Below are 19119 nucleotides of genomic sequence, written 5' to 3' on the forward strand. Positions count from 1 at the left end.
TGTGTGTGTTCCCGCACGTGTGTGTGCGTGCGCATAAGTGTGTATGTAGATTAATCACGTCATGCTGGGCTTGGCATTCAAGGCTGATTTTGGGGGTACCTGTGCATGTACCGTATTTGTGGTTGTGATGATAATTGTACTTTCCAGACATATCTAAGTTATGAAAATCTATTTTTATAAATAATTTAATGTAGCTAACATTCTGTTGTGTCTTGTTTTTGATTAGCATCTTCCAAAGTACTAAAGAGCATGTGTGAAAACTTCTACAAGTATTCAAAGCCCAAAAAAATTCGGGTGTGCGTCGGCACCTGGAATGTGAATGGTGGGAAACAGTTTCGCAGCATAGCTTTTAAGAATCAGACACTGACCGACTGGCTTCTTGATGCACCCAAGTTAGCTGGCATCCAGGAGTTTCAAGGTTGGCTTTTCATCATATGGGCTTAATAAAAAAAACTGACTGTGATTTACTGATGTAGGCAATAAATGTCGTATTTCATAGAATGCATTAATTTATGAGAAACTTTGACTTTTAAAGTTTGTAAGCCAACATTTTCATAGATCAAATTTATAAAAATCTTACTTTTTTCTGAACCTTTTCTCTGCTTTATAAAAACATAATGGTCAAACAAAAAGTAGCCAGGCGTGGTGGCGCACGCTTGTAATCCCTGCACTTGGGAGGCGGAGACGGGAGGATCGCGCAGGTTCGAAGCCAGCCGCACTGGCTTAAGAGACCCTGTTTCCAAAAATAAAATATAAAATATAAAATAGGTCTGGGAGTGTAGCCAGGAGGTAGAAGGGCTTCCAGGAACCCCAGTACCACCAAAAAAAAAAAAAAAAAAAAAAGTACTTTTCTTTAAAAGTTGATTCTCAAAATATGGATTCAAATGTAATTTGATATCTTAAAGGTAGCCATATAAATAAGAAAGAAAAACTATTTCTGTTTTTATTCTTTCAAACCAGTGTGGACCAAGATTATTACTTTGTAATTGATAATTTTGTTTTTAAGCATAATATGTCCCATTTTTTATTTCTAGTCTTCTGTTTAGTTACTGTGGTAAGAAATATCAAGGTGGGTCATAAGTAGTCTTACAAAACAGATTTCTCCTAAACTTTTTATTAAAATTCTCCTTTTCACTTATATTAACGCAAACTGGAAGTAGAAGTGATAGTTACAATAATAATAATAAAATAATAGCTAACACTATAATTCTAAGCAATTTCCATATGTTTGTTTAATATTTATAATAAACCTATTGTATTCCAGTTTTACAGATAAGGAAACTGAGACAGAAAGGGAGATAAGCTGGTCACGCGGGCGGCCAGTAGTGGCAAGTCAGGGTCTGAACACAGACAGTTTGGCTCTAGCGTCTGAGCACCACACTGCATTTATGTGCTAACTCGGGCACGTTGCTTAGGTCCTCTAAAGCTTCAATATTCTGTCTGTAAATAAAAGAGAAAAATAATTGGTCTTATAAGGTATTTGTGTGGGGATTAAATGAGATGACACAAGTTTAAACCTGGCACATAATAATTGCCCTGGAGTCAATAATTTCCCCCCCTCAGTATTAGTTCATAGTAATTATAGGCTTATTCTAGCTATTTGTCCTTTTTTTTTTTAAATGTTGGGGCTCCCTGAAGTACCTGGGCTGCTGGGCTGCTTATCAGAAGCAGCTACTGTTTTTTTTTTTTTTAGTGCTTGTCAATTATGAGAGGGCCGATAGCTGGAAGAGAGTAGATGTATCTTAACCCCTGGTTCACTCATTCTCCTGGATTCCTTTCATCTAGGAAATAGCAAAAAGGTCAAATTGGAATGTGAAGAATGCCTCCTGGCTGTTATCTCCAATTGGAGATCATTTCTCAGCCACTTCATCCTTTGCGCCTTTTCTGAATAATTCCTTTACGTCCAAGTTTTATTCACTTTAGCCTTTGAGAAGCGGCTGGTTTCCTTTGTTGTTTATGGACCACACTTTAATAAGAGTTTTTTCAAAATGGTTACCTGAGAGTTTGCCAGAATAATAATCTTAAAGAGGCAAACATGAGATATTTTAATAGAAAGTAAATTTAAAGTAATGTTATCTTATTTGTGAATTTTTGCCTTTACTATGAATTTGGTTAAATTCAAAATCCGATCTCAGCAAAGCTTGAACGGAAGGATAGGAGAAGAAGAAAGCTGAGGTTGTTAAATGGAGGAGCTACATACGAATATGTGTAATAGCATAAATACAACACGATTAACCTGGTCACTCTCTATTGGGGGGGAGGGAAAAGGAGGGGGAAGGACATGAAGCACAATGTAAATGTACACCACTCTCAGTATGTTCCACTTATAAAAAAAAAATTAAAAAAAGCCACATTAAAAAAAAGAAATCTTTGTAGGACATAATGAATATTATTCTTGTACTAAATAGAAAATTTAATTCATAGAATTGAATTTATGAAGGTATAATTTTAACTGTATCTGAAAGTTTTAATTCTCTTAAAATTTAGTATATGTTTGAACTAGTAAAAGTTGATTCCAGCCTGGGTGTGGTGGCACATGCTTATAATCCCAGTACTTGGGAGGCTGAGACAGGAGGATCACAGGTTCAAGGCCAGGCTCAGCTACTTAGTGAGGCCCTCTGATACTTAGACCCTGTTTCAGAATAAAAGATAAAAATAGGTCTGGAGCCAGGCGTGGTGGCGCACACTTGTAATCCCCACGCTTGGCGGAGAGAGGAGGATGGCGCAGGTTTGTAGTCAGCCTCGCTGGCTTAAGAGACCCTGTTTCCAAATAAATAAAAAATATAAAATAGGTCTGGGAGTGTAGCCCGGAGGTAGAAGGGCATCCAGGAACCCCAGTACCACCAAAAAAAAAAAAAAAGCCTGGAGATTTAGCTTGTAGCTAAGTGACTCTAGATTCAATCCCCAGTACCAATAAATAAATAAATAAATAAATAAATGTTGATTCTAGTCAACTGGCTGTGTAATCCCAGTACATGGGAACCTGAGACAGTGGCATCTTATGATCGAGGTCAGTCTTAGGGTGAGACCCTATTGTAAAAATAAAATATAAAATATGGGTTGGGGGTGTAGCTCAGAGGTAGAATACCTCTAGGTTCAATCTCTAGTAATGTACATATATACAAAAAAAAGTTGTTACCAGTCAGAAGCTACCAGTTGTTCATCCCAGTGTTTTTAAGCTGCACCCTCATATACAGGACCCTCAGCCCAGCCAAAAAAATGGCCATAACCTCAGTCTAAATGCTTTGATTAGATGCTTCAACCAGAGAAATAACTACTGCCTATTGGAAAATGTCAATTCTGTGTGAGTTTTCTTCCAAATTAAAAAAAAATGTATGTAAACAATATTCATTACCATTTTTACTTTAAGGAAAAATTATGAATGGCATGGGAAAATATATTTCAAGTTTTTTTCTATTTTGCCTCTCACTCTAAAACCAAAAACAATGTATACTATTGTGTATTGAGCCCTGAGTGCAGCTCACAAAACAGGCATTTTAATATTTAGTAAGAGCATATTCCTATATGTGAATTTAACCTGCATTTCCAAAAATAACAAATTACATCAAATTAAATATTTTTTTCTTTATAACATCCTAGTTATAAAGTTATATTTTATTTATAATATTCTAGAACCATTATGGAAGTTGTACTGTTAAATAATAATTAATAAAAGAAAATTAATGGAAAAAAAATAAATTCAAAATCCGAAAATAGATTTTAGGCTTTTATGTTCTATTGGGTGGGGTTGAAGCTTGACTAAAGCAACTTTTGAAGGTATTTCTTGGATGCTTAATTGTAGATAAAAGAAGTAAGCCAACTGATATATTTGCAATTGGTTTTGAAGAAATGGTGGAGTTGAATGCTGGAAACATTGTGAATGCAAGGTAAGCTACCCAGGTAACACGACAGGAGCATTTCCCTGTTGAGGGACATAGAGGACAGGTAGTGTGTCGGCCAGCTTTTCTTTGCTGTGACCAAAGTATCTGGCACACGGTGTGGAGGAGAGGTATTTTAACTCATGGCTTCAGAGCATTCAGTCCATGGTCACAGCACCATCTATCTGGGCCCAAAATGAGCCAGAACCGGCTTGACAGAGGAGAGCTGCTCGTCTCATGGCAGCTGGGAAGCAGAGGGGGTGGGGGGCAGGGGCAAGATTCGGCTCTCAAGGGTGCGCGCCCAGAGCCCTGCTTCCTCCAACCATGCCCACCTGCCTGTAGCTTTCCGCCAGCTCTCAGTTGTTCACTCTGCTCTCAGTGAGTCCATCACTCGATGCCAGGACCCTCATGATCCACGTATCCCCAAAGTCCCACCACTGAGCATGGCTGCACAGAGGACCCAGCCAGCAGAGGAGCCTTTGGGACATTACAGGTCCAAACCATGACATAGCTAAGTCACTGCTACAAGGATAGGTTGGAATAATACATGGAAAGGTGCTTTTCAAACTGTTTCTTTTTTTTTTTTTTTTTGGCAGCACTGGGAATGGAACCCAGGGGCATTCTACCTCTGAGTGATACCCTAGTTTTTAACTTATTCTTTATTTTGCAACAGGGTCTCACTGAGTTCCAAAGGGCCTCACTAAGTAGCTGAAGCTGGCTTTGAACATGCACAATCCTCCTGTCTCAGCTTCCCAAATGCTGGAATTACAAGCGTGCGCCACGACGCCCGGCCTTTATATCTTAATATTTATTATATTAGAAATTAAAGCTGAAGCCGGGCGTGGTGGTGCACGCTTGTAATCCCCGCGCTTGGGAGGCTGAGACAGGAGGATCGCACGGGTTCAAAGCCAGCCGCGCGCGCTGGCTTAGGAGACCCTGTTTCCAAATAAAAAATATAAAAATAGGTCTGGGAGTGTAGCCCGGAGGTAGAAGGGCTTCCAGGAACCCCAGTACCACCAAAAGAAAAAAAAAAAAAAAAAAAAAAAAAAAAAAAAAGCTGAAAATTTAGAAACATTTATTAACCCATTTTGTCCCATCATTCCAGATGTGGGACACCTATAAAAACTTAAATTGAGCAATAAATGTTCCACTTATGATAACTTTGGAATAGTTACTATATTTGTAGAGATCTATTCATTTGACAAAAGATTAGAGGCAAATGATTAGTGTTTGAAAATGTGTGAAAATGTAGGAAAAGTATATAAAGGATATATAAACTCTAGATTTGGAGTTTTCCTTTTTAAAGGAAACAAAGAAAAGCAGCCTGCATGAAGGTTTTAGAGTCTTGTAAAATTTGGGTAGATAAAAGTATGCCATCTTTTTAAAGATTCCCTCTTAATATTCTCTGATAGCACAACAAATCAGAAGCTCTGGGCCGTGGAGCTTCAGAAGACAATCTCTAGAGACAACAAGTATGTGCTGCTGGCTTCCGAGCAGTTGGTGGGCGTCTGTCTGTTTGTTTTTATTAGACCACAGCATGCGCCTTTTATCAGGTCAGTAAACGGCACTCTGCCACAGCCTGCTTCCTACCATTACATCGCAACAAAGGCACAGAATGTTTATTGCTTCAACCCTTGCCACTAGTTCTTGTTTGCGTTAGTAATACGTCAAAATACTAAAAACATATCAGAAGTGTATTTTTGTTTCAAAAGTCACTAATATCTTCACTGTACTACTTTATAGGCTCGCCCTCAAATGCAATAGGATGCATCGTTTTGTGGTCATGTAATGTGTATCCTAATTTCCTGTCCACTCAGGACCATTGAAATGTCAAGTCCGCTATTGAGAATTCTTTGTTTTAAAGGGATGTTGCAGTTGATACTGTGAAGACGGGGATGGGAGGCGCAACTGGAAATAAGGGAGCAGTTGCAATCCGAATGCTCTTCCACACAACCAGCCTTTGCTTCGTCTGTAGCCACTTTGCTGCAGGGCAGTCTCAAGTCAAAGAAAGAAATGAAGATTTTGTAGAAATAGCACGAAAATTGAGTTTTCCCATGGTAAACTTCTGCTGCTTGTTTCTGATGATTAAGCTTTAAAGTATATTTTAATTTACCTCAAATTCTGTATCGAGGTTTTTAAAAATTTAAGATAGTCCTTAGGAAATCAATACTATTCATACCTAATAGATATCACATGCATTGTTACTGCTGGGTTAAAGAAACAGGGTTGGAGTGGGGGCAGCGTATCTGAGGCAAAGGAATAATGTAAAACATCTTTAAAAATTAGTTGTCTTAGCCGGGCGTGGTGGCGCACGCTTGTAATCCCAGCATTCGGGAGGCCGAGACAGGAGGATCGTGGTTCACGGCCAGCCTCAGCTACTTAGTGAGGCCCTCTGCAACTCAGTGAGACCAGGTTTCAAAATAAAGAATAAAAATAGGGCAGGGGCTGTAGCTCGGAAGTAAAATGCCCCTGGGTTCCATCCCCAGACCCGCAAATAAAAAAAAAAGTTAATTGTCTTGAATTTAAAATTTTATCTCATTGCTTCCAGGGAAGGATGCTGTTTTCCCATGACTATGTATTTTGGTGTGGTGATTTCAACTATCGAATTGATCTCCCTAATGAAGAAGTTAAAGATCTCATAAGACAGCAGAATTGGGATTCTCTTATAGCAGGAGATCAACTCATCAATCAGAAAAATGCTGGACAGGTACTTTATGTATTTGAGAAAATACTTATATTGAGAATTTGGGGTTATGAAACATGCTTTTCTTAATCAGTTTTAAAATAATTCTCGGAGGCGATTTCTACTTAAATATGGAAGGAAAGGAGGGAGGGGGGAAGAAAAGAGGGTGGGAGAGCCCATTAAAATTCCTAGAAGAAAAATATATGTCTATAAGATTATAGAGTGTCTTTCAAGTAAAAGGATATACTTTTTGTGTAGAGGTAGTTTAGTCTTGATTTTCAAGGCTTTGGGTTTAAGACCCTCAAGCAATCTACTGTGTTGTTGTTTTTCTTTTGTTTTTTTATATGCATCTGCCTTTTAAAATCTTTTTTTAACTTATGATTACAATATTTTGGAATAATTTATTTTAATTTTTGGGAGGGGGGTCTGGGTATGGAACCCAGGGGCATTCGACCTCCGAGCTACATCTCCTGCCCTATTTTTTATTCTTTATTTTGAAACAGGGTCTCACCGAGTTGCAGAGGGCCTCACTAGGTAGCTGAGGCTGTCTGTGAACTGTGATCCTCCAGTCTCAGCCTCCCGAATGCTGGGATTACAAGTGTGCGCCACCACGCCCAGCTTTAAAAATTTTATTTTAAAAGTACAAGTGATTGCAGAGCACCTGGTATAGTGCCTGGGGATCATTAGACTTGACTTCTTACAGTTTGGGCCCCACTTTTTAGGCATCAGCTCCTCATTTGAGGATAAGACATCAGGCTAGATGAGTCCAAAAATCTCATAGTTGTAAATGTCTCATATAGCTTGAGGGCAGGAAGCATTCTCTTATTCATGTTTTTTTTTTAGTTTGTTTAATTAAAGTTCAAACAAGTGATATGAAAAAAGTCCACATCTTGAATGTTGTTTCTTTTTTTTTAAGCTTTATTCTGTTCAGTTAAAAGTGTTCATCAGTTGGATACAAATTTTGTCTGAAAACACCCAGCACATAATAGATGTTTATTAAATGGTTGCCTGAACAAAAACAACTTTGATGCATTTTGAAATAACTCGCTTTGTGTATGTTTATTTTAGATATTTAGAGGATTTTTAGAAGGAAAAGTTACCTTTGCTCCAACCTATAAATATGACTTGTTTTCTGACGATTATGACACCAGTGAGAAGTGCCGCACCCCTGCGTGGACAGACCGAGTTCTCTGGAGGAGGAGGAAATGGCCCTTTGATAGATCAGGTTGGGAAGTGGACTTTTTAATTTAGATTAATTGATGAGAAATACCAAGTAAGGAGAAGACAGCTATTTTTTTCATCTAGAAAAGTACAAGACATTTTTCAGCGTTGATTTTTCAGTCTGTTCTTCCCAGTGGCATGGTTTCATAGAAAGAGAAACAAGGAAGCATCTTTGTAAACCTTTTAATTGAATGTTAGTTCAGCAGGTTTATAACTTGAGTAACTAAAATGGAGGACTGCCACTTGTCGAGTTACTTATGAAACACTATTTGGCCACAGGCCCTTCAGTAATCTTAGAATTAAGGCCACATCTTCATTTTTACTAAGTGAAGAGTAAAATGATAAAATTTCACCCAAACCCATTCTAATTGAAAGGTATCGAAATGCCCTGCCTGTTCGTGTGTGTGTGGCACTCCAGCCTGAGACAGCCTAGGCTGATGCAAGGAAGGAGAGGCCTCTGAGGTCCACACAGTCCCACTCACGTGGTCCGGTGTTGTTTTGTTCTGACTGCAGCTGAAGATTTAGACCTTCTAAATGCCAGTTTTCAAGATGAAAGCAAGATCCTGTACACATGGACTCCTGGCACTTTGCTACACTATGGAAGGGCCGAGCTGAAGACTTCTGACCACAGGTGCAGACAGTCTCACTGCTCCTAACAGCGCTTGACATTTGTTTGAAATACATTTTTAAATACTTTTAAAACTTTCTAACGCCTGTTTTTCTTTACACCGTTAGGCCAGTTGTTGCCTTGATTGATATAGATATATTTGAAGTTGAAGCTGAAGAGAGGCAGAACGTTTATAAAGAAGTAATTGCAGTCCAGGGCCCACCAGATGGCACAGTATTGGTCTCAATCAAAAGTTCTTTACAAGAAAATAATTTCTTCGACGATGCACTGATTGATGAACTTCTGCAGCAGTTTGCAAATTTTGGCGAGGTTATACTCATAAGGTAAGTATTTATTATACAAAAGCAGCTCATGAGTCACAGATAATAGCTTCTGTATTAGAAACCACTTAGTATAGTGTTTGAGTAGTGTAAGAGTATTTCTATTTTCAAACCGAAGAAAAATCATACCATAGATGTTTTTCAAAGAATCACAAGTTTTGACACTAAATCCATTAAGTAGAAAGCTTAAGTTGAGCCGGGCATGGTGGTGCACGCTTGTAATCCCAGCGCTTGGGAGGCTGAGACAGGAGGATCGCGCAGCTTCGAAGCCAGCCTCAGCTACTTAGTGAGGCTCTCAGCAACTTAGTGAGACCCTGTTTCCAAATAAAGAACAAAATAGGTCTGGGAGCATAGCCCGGAGGTAGAAAAGCCCCTGGGTTTCACCCTCAGTACCACCAAAGGGGGAAAAAAAAAAAAAGTTCAAATTGGATAATGAAACTTTCATATATATGAACAAATGAAGTCAAAAGTGTGGCAAGTTCAGAGATGACATCTCAGGATTCCTATAAAATGGAGTATCTAACTTGGCCCTACAATAGTATGAAGCTGTGATTATTTTTGTAAGGAAGATAAAAGTAAACTGGAGGGACTTTTCCTCCCATAGCTTAAGAAATTTGATGTTTAAAGTAACATAAGCATGTTTAATTTTCAGCCAACAGATGTGGTGACAGTGAGGGGTCATCCATTCCAGGCTGGTTTCCCTTACCCACTTAACCATCTGCCTCGTGCAGCACCACATGCCTCTTCTTATTTTAAAAATGTTCTCTTCCACATACACAGCAATTCTGAGGGATTGACTGCCCTGTATGTTTGAATTCCATAGGGAAACAAGTACTATTAAATGCCCTTTCCTCTTGTTTATTTGCATTTTTAGGTCTGTTCATAGATGTTTGGTGGGCGGGTCTGGTGCTGTGCAAGGGCAGAGGAGACCTTGAAGACACGGCTTCTGCTTGTAATCTTGCTGGGAAGTTCAGTGTGGGCTTCCCTAGGTCCTAAACAGCACAGTTTTAAGCCACAGTATTAAGATGATGTGGCTTCTGCAAAATGGAAATCCTGCCTAAGACACCTCAGGTCTTGTCAGAGAGTAAAGGAACAGATGGAGAGGAGATTGTGTCTATACTTTTCTCAGATCTTTTGACAATAGCATACTTTCAACCTTTAAAAAGAAACAAAAATCTTTCCCAAATTTTAAGGGGCTAGGAAGTACATGGTGAAATCTGCCAGGTTTACAGATGACATCAGCTTTGCCAAGTACAGAAATGCCAAACCATCAGAAGTATCCTGTGGACTGTGTGAGTGGGCAGCAGAGAAGCAAATGTAAACATTGCATGGAGCGGGAAGAATCCAGATTATATAAGGGATGAAAGCCTGGTAAAGGAGAGGCTTTGTCCTGCCTCAAAGTTGAGCTAAAAGCTTTCCTCAAAGCTTGTCATCAGGAGGAAGAGTATTGGTAAGAAAATGAAACATCACTATCAAACTATGTAGTATCTCCAGGTCCAGAATATTCTTGTCATTATATCTTGAGACAACCAAGTTGGTAAAGAAAAAGTAGACTCTGAAAGTAAATTAGGGGAGTGCTACTGTAAGCAGTAAGACTGATTAAAGTTAGCAGTAAGATGGCTAACTTTGGTCTACAATAAGACAACTATCAAAGAATGACTGAGCTGAGTGGCGGTGCCCTTGGGAGGCTGAGACAGGACGATCACAGGTCAGAGGCCACTCTCAGCAACTTAGTGAAACTCAGCAGGTCAGTAAAACCCTTTTTCAAAACAAAAACTAAAGCGGGCTGGGACTGTCTCTCAGAAATGGAACACCCCTGGGGATTCAATCCCCAGTGCCCCCTCCCCGCATTCATGCACGTGACGGAAGTCTATAAACTCCTTTATATTTCAATGAAAAGCTCCCTGGAAATGTAGATGAAAAAAATTTAGGTTCTTTTAGATATCTATATTAGTTGAGGAAAAAGTCTAGACACTTTTTCCCTAGTAAGTGAAAGCTGAGAAAATATGTAGTTTCCTACATATATTCAGATGTTAGAACCAGAATTTCTTGATAGAATTATAAATGTGTAAGGGGTACTTTGCTAGTTGAGAATAAGGACCATGAGATCAGTCCTACTGTAGGACTGTAAGTGTTTTGGTACCACAGTCAGGACAGTGTTTAAAGTTAACAATGATTTGGACCTTTTGAGGGGGCATAGCTTTCATTGCCAACAATTTGAAAAAGATGCCTTTATGGTGTTTAGGTAAGAATGATGTCCCTATGTCTTTCACCTGACATCCTGCAACTTAATGACTCTAGGCCAAAGAAATTGAGTCAGTTACCTTGGTGTGTTTGAGTGATTGTAAAAAATCTGTTCCAGGCCCTTAATTTCAACTGAGTAAAGTAGTTATGCTCACTTTTGGCTTTAGTCTTTTCTTAATATCCATAATACATACTTATAAATCCATGTTACCCATGCTTTCGCTATACAGTCAGAAACAGTTCAACCCCCAGAATGGTTTCTGAAAATGTCATCTTATTCTTTGTATAACCATATTTCATATCAGAGACCATCCTCTTCAGAGCTTGTTCTGATGTTCTTTATTTTTCCCCTTTTGGGCGTTTCTTCTTTTTGTGTGTGTGTATGGTACTGGGGATTGAACCCAGGGGCAGTCTACCTCAGAACTACACCCCCAGCCCTGTTTATTTTTTATTTGGAAACAGAGTCTCACAAATTGCAGAAGGCCTCACCAAGTGCTGAGGCTGGCTGCGGACCAAGTTATCCTCCTGTCTCAGCTTCCCAAGTACTAGAATTACAAGCCTGCACCACTATGCCCGGCCTTTCAGGGGTTTCTTATTTCACAAGTATTAGCTGACAGTCCTTTAAACAAGGTCATTCCTTCTGGCTGTTGTATTAGCGTAGTGTTTGGAAGAAACCGGGGTTGGAATGTTATTAGGAAGGCTGCCCTCCCTGGGTCACCACCAGCCCTGCCGCCCTCCCTTCTTTGGTTTCTACTTCTTCACCTCCTTCGACCTGTGACCAGTGGACTAGTAATGTCTTAGGAATTAATGGTGGTTTTTTTTATTGTTGTGTTCTCTTAAAAGATTCGTAGAAGATAAAATGTGGGTCACGTTTTTGGAAGGAAGCTCTGCTTTAAATGTTCTGAGCCTAAATGGTAAAGAGGTAAGGTAGATTTTAATTGTTGATTTTAAGTTCTGGAATTAGGTGTCTGAAGGTTGTTCTTATAGGCATGCGGCAACCTACGTATCTGTCAACAAACGAATGGATAAAGAAAATGTGGCAAATGCACACGATGGAATTTTACTCCGCCGTTAAGAACAGAATTATGTCATTTTCGGGAAAATGGATGAAAGTAGAGAACACTATGCTAAGTGACATCAGCAATCTCAATAAGTGAAGGGATATGTATTTTCTCTCATAAGTGGAAGCTAGACACAAAATAGGAGAGAAACTGGGCGCGGCAGCTCACACTTGTGATCTCAGTACCTGGATGGCTGAGACAGGAGGATCACAGGTTCAAGGCCAGCCTCAGCTACTTAGGCCCTCTGCAACTTAGTGAGACCTGTTTCCAAATAAAGAATAAAAATAGGGCTGGGGATGTAGCTCAGAGGTAGAATGCCCCTGGGTTCCATCCCCAGCACACACACACACATACACACACACACACACACACACACACACACAAATTAAAACTAGGAAAGAAAGGGGACTTGATGATAATAGTGATACCAGTAGAAAAGTGAAAGGGATCAGGGGGTGAAAGGAAGTTTGAGGGAGGAAACAGACCAAATGATATTCTATCCCCATGTGAAGGCATCACTAACAACCACTAGTGTGTGGGGAGCAGGAGGCGGGTGACAGGATGAGCTTAGAAAGTAACCACACCAGGGTACATGTGTGCCATATTAATGTATCACTTTGAACCTTGCAAATAAAATTAAATGACAGTGGAAATGTGTTTTCAGTTAAGGAGGTTTTGTAAAAGACCTTATATTATGCTTGAAGGGTTATTTCAGGTATTTTATGTAGACTGGCTTTCTGACTAGGCTAGGGTTACTTTAGTCCCTATCTAGAGACACTAACCATTGATAAAGACTAAAAAAAAAAAAAAAAGATAAAGATTAAAAAGAAAACACATTTACTGCCTAATTTGACTTCTATTATTATATTTTATGATGTAAAATGTCTTACATTTTAAATTAAAGGTAGATACTTTTGCTTATCTGTATAGTAGAAAAGATTTATATCAAATAAAGAACCATTATGCCAAGTTGGGAAGGAACAAATGAACAGAATGCTTTAAATATTTTCACTGTCTTCTGTAGTTGTTTTATATAGGAACAGTTGTTTAATCTGAGGATCAAAATCAAAGGAAGTACAAAGTTATATAGCCTAGGTGGCAATGAATTTATATCTGGCCAAGATGAAGTACTGGCTGTGGTAAAGAATATTTGAAAAGAACTTTCTAGATCACAAGCTTTTAAAGGGAGAATTGAAAGCAGTCTTGTTGAAAACTGAGTATATGTGAAAGAATTGTTGGATTGAATCTTACTGAATTAAGTGATTATACCATTGCAAAGCATTACTAAAGACAGCACTTTTTATTCCAAAGTAATTAGTTTTTATGTTGCTGAATTTTATTTTATATCTCTCTTACTCAACTAGTTATTGAATCGGACTATAACTATTACTCTAAAAAGTCCAGAATGGATCAAACATTTGGAAGAAGAAATGAGTTTAGAGAAAATTAATGTTGCGTTGCCTTCATCAACAAGCTCTACCCTGCTCGGTGAAGATGCAGAAGTCACGGCCGACTTTGACATGGAAGGTTTGTTTGTTCAGCATAATTATTTCTATAGTGCTCTAGAAGTGTCCTGTTCATCAAGAGAGTCTTAGTCCAGGTTTATCTTGCTTCTCCTTCTTGGGACACAGATAGCAGTATTCATTAGGATTTATGTATGTGCCAGGTACATACCATAAACTGGAAGTCCAGTGACCATGGTCCTTGCCCTTCTAGAACTCACAGCTCAGTGCTTGTCATGTACAGGTCTGCAGGCCATTATGCTCAAGTGACATGCATCAGTGTGGTAACCAGTGGTGCTATGGTAGCTCAAAGAGTTGCCTGACCTGGGCTTGAGGAGCTGGGCGGCGTTTCCCAAAGACGTTGAAATTTACACTGAGAGTCTGAAGGCTGAGGGAGGAATCGGTTAAAGAGGGAAAAGAGGAGTAACTCCAGGGAAAGCACATGCATAGGTGTAAGGAGAAGAAAGAGGACCTAAACTGACTGTCCTGGACGCAGAGGTGGAGATGGGACCTCAGGGTGGATCCATGTTCATTAAAGGAGAGGGTCTGAGCTAGGTCGGGACGCATGGAGGGCTGGCTTCCTGGGCAGGGTGTGTGGCTGGCTGCTGGCTCCGTTCCCTGGAGGGCAGGGCCTGGATTGGACTGGGGAGCTGAGCACAGTAGACATGCTGAGGGGGAGAGCAGTCAACTCCTGAGTCAGCCATAACTGCACTAGCTGCGGGGTAATGGTGAAGGCCAGTCAGCCAGCCCAGCTCCACGTGGTCATAGGCATCTTTACGTTTTCTGTAAGCATTTGTACCAATTCTAGTTTTATACATATAAATATTTTATACATGCCTACATGCTTAATCCATGTGTCTTGGCAATGTCCTGATATTAAATGTTTAATTTGTATACTTCACACTTGTAGAACCTATGATAAAAAATCTCGGAGCAAGTTAAATCTTTGATGCCTTGGCTTCCCTTAGGTGATGTGGACGACTATAGTGCTGAAGTGGAGGAGCTTCTTCCTCAGCATCTCCAGCCATCTTCAAGTTCTGGCCTCGGCACTTCTCCGAGCTCTTCGCCGCGGACCAGCCCCTGCCAGTCACCCACGATAGCAGAGGGTCCTTCCCTTCCCGTTAGACCCAGCCGGGCGCCATCGAGGACGCCCGGGCCTCCAAGTTCACAGAGTGCGTGCTTTACTTGAAGGTTCTGTGTGGCTTTCCCTAGCCAGTGTGTTTGATTTTAGAAAGCCATCATTGATGAGTTTTTTAGAAAGCCATCATTGATGAGGGCACTCCATAGCTGAGTGCCCTCCCACAGAGGACAACTAGCAGATGATACGCAGCTCTCAGCAGAGAGGAAACGCATCGTTATCACTGCCACTAGATGGAACTTGTTCTTAATCCTCCTTCTGTGTGGCTAGCGTTGTCTGTGTCTTATAATTACCGGTTTTCTATTATTATGGTGAGAATCCATAACTATTATTTAGGCTTCTCTTTCTTTTCTTTTGGTCAGCAGATTTCACATGTCTTAACTAAAACAATGTATTATGCTGTCTTAATAGGGCTACTCAGTAAATCAGCTTTCAATGCCTGGGCCTAAATAAGAAATCAGCATAGAAATAGTATCATTACGGCCATGGTACCAAAGAGTAGACTACCTGTGTTGTTCATACTGAAGATATGTGCCGTTTCTCTATATAAGTGTACACATTTTTAAAATTAGAACATTTACTATAGATATATATGAAGTGCGTTTTTTTTCTCCCAGCGCTCACTTAGCACACGGTCTTCTTATCTACTGTACTTTTTAGGTTCTCCTGTTGACACGCAGCCAGCAACCCAGCTGCAGCAGAAGGATTCTTCCCAGACCTTAGAGCCCAAGAGGCCGCCCCCTCCCCGCCCCGTTGCGCCTCCCGCACGCCCCGCGCCCCCACAGAGACCACCGCCACCTTCAGGTAACCAGTCACTCTATGTCCATTGCTGCTACATTTGAAATTCACCTCCACTTTAAGTGTTCTGCATATTTTTATATTGCTAGTTTCTAGATGTTACTGCTTTTTTTTTTAATCATTGTCACTACTTCTTCAGCTTTTCTCAGGACATGGTAGGCACACCGGGACAGGTAAAACGTGCTTTCTAGATAGATTTCTCCAGCATGTTTTCAGGGCTGCCTTCTTACCAGTGTACAAAAGGGCTTTGGTTTGGATTGGCTACTTTGATATAGTTGGGCATATAAACTATTCTTTTTGGTAAAACTAGATTTAACTTTTTCAAATCCTCATTTATGGCTTCATAAACACATTAGAATTTACTAATTACTGTAAAATTTGTGATTAGAACTAAAGAGTATGCATATTACTTCATAAAGTTTTATGTATTTGTTTAAATGTTCCTTTTAAGTAAATACAGTGTTATTGTAATTCTTAGGAATACATGCATCAAATAATAGCTTTTTATCTAGATAGTAGGAATTATATGTAATTCCTACATACTTGACATCATGACTACTATATCAAATCTTGACATTTCACTTTATTTAATGTCATTTCCTTTCTGCTGCATATTTTCTTACGCACTATAAGGGGCTAGGAGTCCTGCACCTGCTAGAAAAGAATTTGGAGGTAATCATTTATGATTGTTATCATGTATGAATGATGGTTCATTAAGTTTTTGAGTTTGATCCCTATAACTGAGAGATATTTTAGGTTTGTTTGATAAAAGTCTAGATGAATGACATTTATACTCCCCAGTTAAAAATAGCTCCAAACTTCTCTTTGTGTTAGGAAAAAGATTAGCATTTAGCCTTACTTGTGAATAGAAATAAGGAGGGCTTCCATTTCTCATATAGACATAGTGGAATTATTTAACAAGATCAACTCTTTTTTTATAAGTATGGTGAATTGGGCCGGGTATGGTGGTGCACCTTGTAATACCCATGCTTGGGAGGCAGAGACAGGAGGATCCCACAGGTTTGAAGCCAGCCTTGCTGGCTTAAGAGACCCTGTTTCCAAATAAAAATATAAAATAGGCCTGGGAGTGTAGCCCAGAAGAAGAAGGGTTTCCAGGAACCCCAGTACCACCAAAAAAAAAGTAGAGCCAGGCTTGGTGGCTCACACTTGTAATCCCTATACTTGGGAGACGGAGACAGGAGGATCGTGCAGGTTCAAAGCCAGCTGCGCTGGCTTAAGAGACCCTGTTTCCAAATAAAAAAGTATAAAAAAAAATGGGTCTGGGAGTGTAGCCCGGAGATAGAAGGGTTCCCAGGAACCCCAGTACCACCAAAAAAAAAAAAAGTATGGTGAATTGGGTTATAAAGATTTAATTCCCAGACATACTAATTTCCAAAGGTATTCCGGTACACTGAGCACAGAACATTTCCCAAGTATTTGATTAGTGCTACTCTAATATATTTCCTTTTGTAGGAGAAAAAGGTTGTGAGTTAACAGTTTTATAGGAATGCAGTTTACATTTATAACAATTATCTGAAATATATCTTTCAGTTTGAATTTATTATAACTTGTTATAAAACCTTTGCCTCATTTTTTTGTCGGAACTGTATGATTTTCTTTTTTTCAGTAAGGAAATTTTTATTCACAAATGGATCAGTTTTTGTTTAAAGAATTATTTGGTTAGCATAAAACTCACAGAGCTCAGTTGAAGAAATACAGTTGACAAGTTTATTTAATTTCAACTCTCAAGAAAGGATGAAGCAGGTGGTCAGAGTCCCTCCAAGAGGTTGTACAAGTTTAGTTTTACTCTCGAGGCCACTGTGCATGTGTAGTTGGTCATTTTCTGGGCTAGCCATGTAACGATATTGCTGACTAGTTCAGTTTCATGCTCAGTTGTCACAGATTGGCTTTGCTGTTGCGTAGCTCTGGATGACTTTGTATAAGGTGACCTGAATTATTTCAGCATTACAGCTTCCACAAAGTACACTGACCCACAGAAAACATTGCTTTCCCACTTCAAGTAAGAGTTCAAGCAAGAGCTTTTCTTTATATTTTCATGTTAAATTCTATTTATCTTATGCTTTAATTAGGAAACCAACCTATTAAAAGTAAATTTTAAGGTGAATTTGTGAAAGGTTATACTGTACTAGCAACCCATACCTTACTAAGTTTTTTTAATTTTTAAAAATTTCTTTGTCTTTTTTAGGCATTCTTCATAACTTATTTCATAACCAATAATATTTTTGAGTAGTAAGCTTGAGGAAAATCATTATAGTACTTGTAAAGGTTTTAAAAGTAATGGCACCAAAAATTTCTTTTCTTTTTTTTTTCTTTTTTTTTTTTTTTTTTTTTTGCGGTACTGGGGATGGAACCCAGGGGCAGTCTACCTCCGAGCTATACCCCCAGCCCTATTTTTTATTCTTTATTTTGAAACCTAATCTCACTGAGTTGCAAAAGGCCTCACTAAGTAGCTGAGGCTATCCACGAACCTGAATCCTCCAGTCTCAGTCTCTCAAATGCTGGGATTACAAGCATGCACCACCTTATCTGGGTGCCAAAAATTAATTTTTAAGAGACTGATATAATCTCATGTAAATTTAAAATGAAGTTGAAATCTCTTTTTTTTTTCCTTTTTAAGTATCAAATATTAGAGCTTATATTAGGGACTTAACTCTGGTTTTAAAGAATGAGATGATCATAAAACAAATATTTTCATTAAACATGTTTTTCAATTCCCTAATGTTAATAATCTCAGATATAAAAAGGAAATTGTCACCCCACTTCTACTTTTCTGGGGTGTTTTTGTTTGTTTTATTTACGGTGCTGAGGGTCAAACAGTGCTCGGTGCATGCTAGGCAAGCACTCTGCCATGGAGCTGTGCCCTGACCCCTGCTCTTTAAAGGAGAGGGAGGCCTGAGGTTTGGGTTCAGCATCTAACGTCACTCTGGGGGCTAGACACGGAGCTTAGTGGCAGAGAGCTTGCCTAGCATGTTCAAGGTTCTGGGTTTATTCTCCAACACTGCAAAAAAAAAAAAACCCATAATAATAATTAGTAAAGTCACTTTGGTTTGTATTGATGTGTTTGAAAAGGTTTAAAGCAATAAAATAGCCTTCATGCAAAAGTTTGTGTGCCTGCCTTTCATTCTATGCTGTGGGCCCTAAACAATATATAGCTTCTGTTCTTTTTCTAAAAAGGTATTGGAGCCCCTCCCAGTCCTGGGGTAGCTAGGAGAGAGATGGAAGGTAACAAGACTTTTGCATTATAGAAGTAGTTCTCTCATTTTATTTCTAAATGTCAGCTCCTTCAGTGTTTAAGAATATAGTAAATCTCTTCATAGTCCAACTGTAAACTCCCCCATCCCTCCTTATGTATACCTTGTATTTTTTTTCATTTTATGTTGTATGTATGTTTCTAATGGCTATCCACTTAAATTTCCTGAGATTTATATGTTGCTTGCAGTCTGTTTCATACACACACACAAATATATATATTCATATTTTATATATATATACATATTTTATATGTATACATATATTTCATATGTACTTGGGTTGTGAAATTAACTGTTAAAGAAGAATGCTTTCCAAAAAATTTTTTGGAATAATCCAAATATTTAGAAATGCTCTTTACTAATCTGAAGTTTTA

General features: G+C 39.0%; 1 protein-coding gene across 5 annotated transcripts in view; it reads left to right on the forward strand.

Annotated features, from left to right (window-relative positions):
- The window catches only part of SYNJ1 (synaptojanin 1), a gene marked incomplete at both ends in the record, with an annotated part of 87119 nt that overhangs the window by 54588 nt on the left and 13412 nt on the right, over positions 1 to 19119 (forward strand). For 2 of the 5 annotated variants that reach the window (XM_080696917.1, XM_080696921.1), the window contains 14 exons: positions 227 to 418; positions 3803 to 3887; positions 5291 to 5431; positions 5743 to 5935; positions 6427 to 6585; positions 7630 to 7786; positions 8296 to 8413; positions 8518 to 8733; positions 11818 to 11896; positions 13400 to 13562; positions 14506 to 14709; positions 15336 to 15479; positions 16107 to 16145; positions 18669 to 18716. In XM_080696917.1, coding sequence (XP_080553043.1) covers positions 227 to 418; positions 3803 to 3887; positions 5291 to 5431; positions 5743 to 5935; positions 6427 to 6585; positions 7630 to 7786; positions 8296 to 8413; positions 8518 to 8733; positions 11818 to 11896; positions 13400 to 13562; positions 14506 to 14709; positions 15336 to 15479; positions 16107 to 16145; positions 18669 to 18716 — 1938 coding nt within the window. The remainder of the gene's footprint in view (positions 1 to 226; positions 419 to 3802; positions 3888 to 5290; positions 5432 to 5742; positions 5936 to 6426; positions 6586 to 7629; positions 7787 to 8295; positions 8414 to 8517; positions 8734 to 11817; positions 11897 to 13399; positions 13563 to 14505; positions 14710 to 15335; positions 15480 to 16106; positions 16146 to 18668; positions 18717 to 19119) is intronic. The other 3 variants (XM_080696920.1, XM_080696919.1, XM_080696918.1) reach the window with 2 other exon arrangements.

This window comes from Muscardinus avellanarius, assembly GCF_963383645.1.
Source record: "Muscardinus avellanarius genome assembly, chromosome: 5".
Classification (NCBI taxonomy): Eukaryota; Metazoa; Chordata; class Mammalia; order Rodentia; family Gliridae; genus Muscardinus; species Muscardinus avellanarius.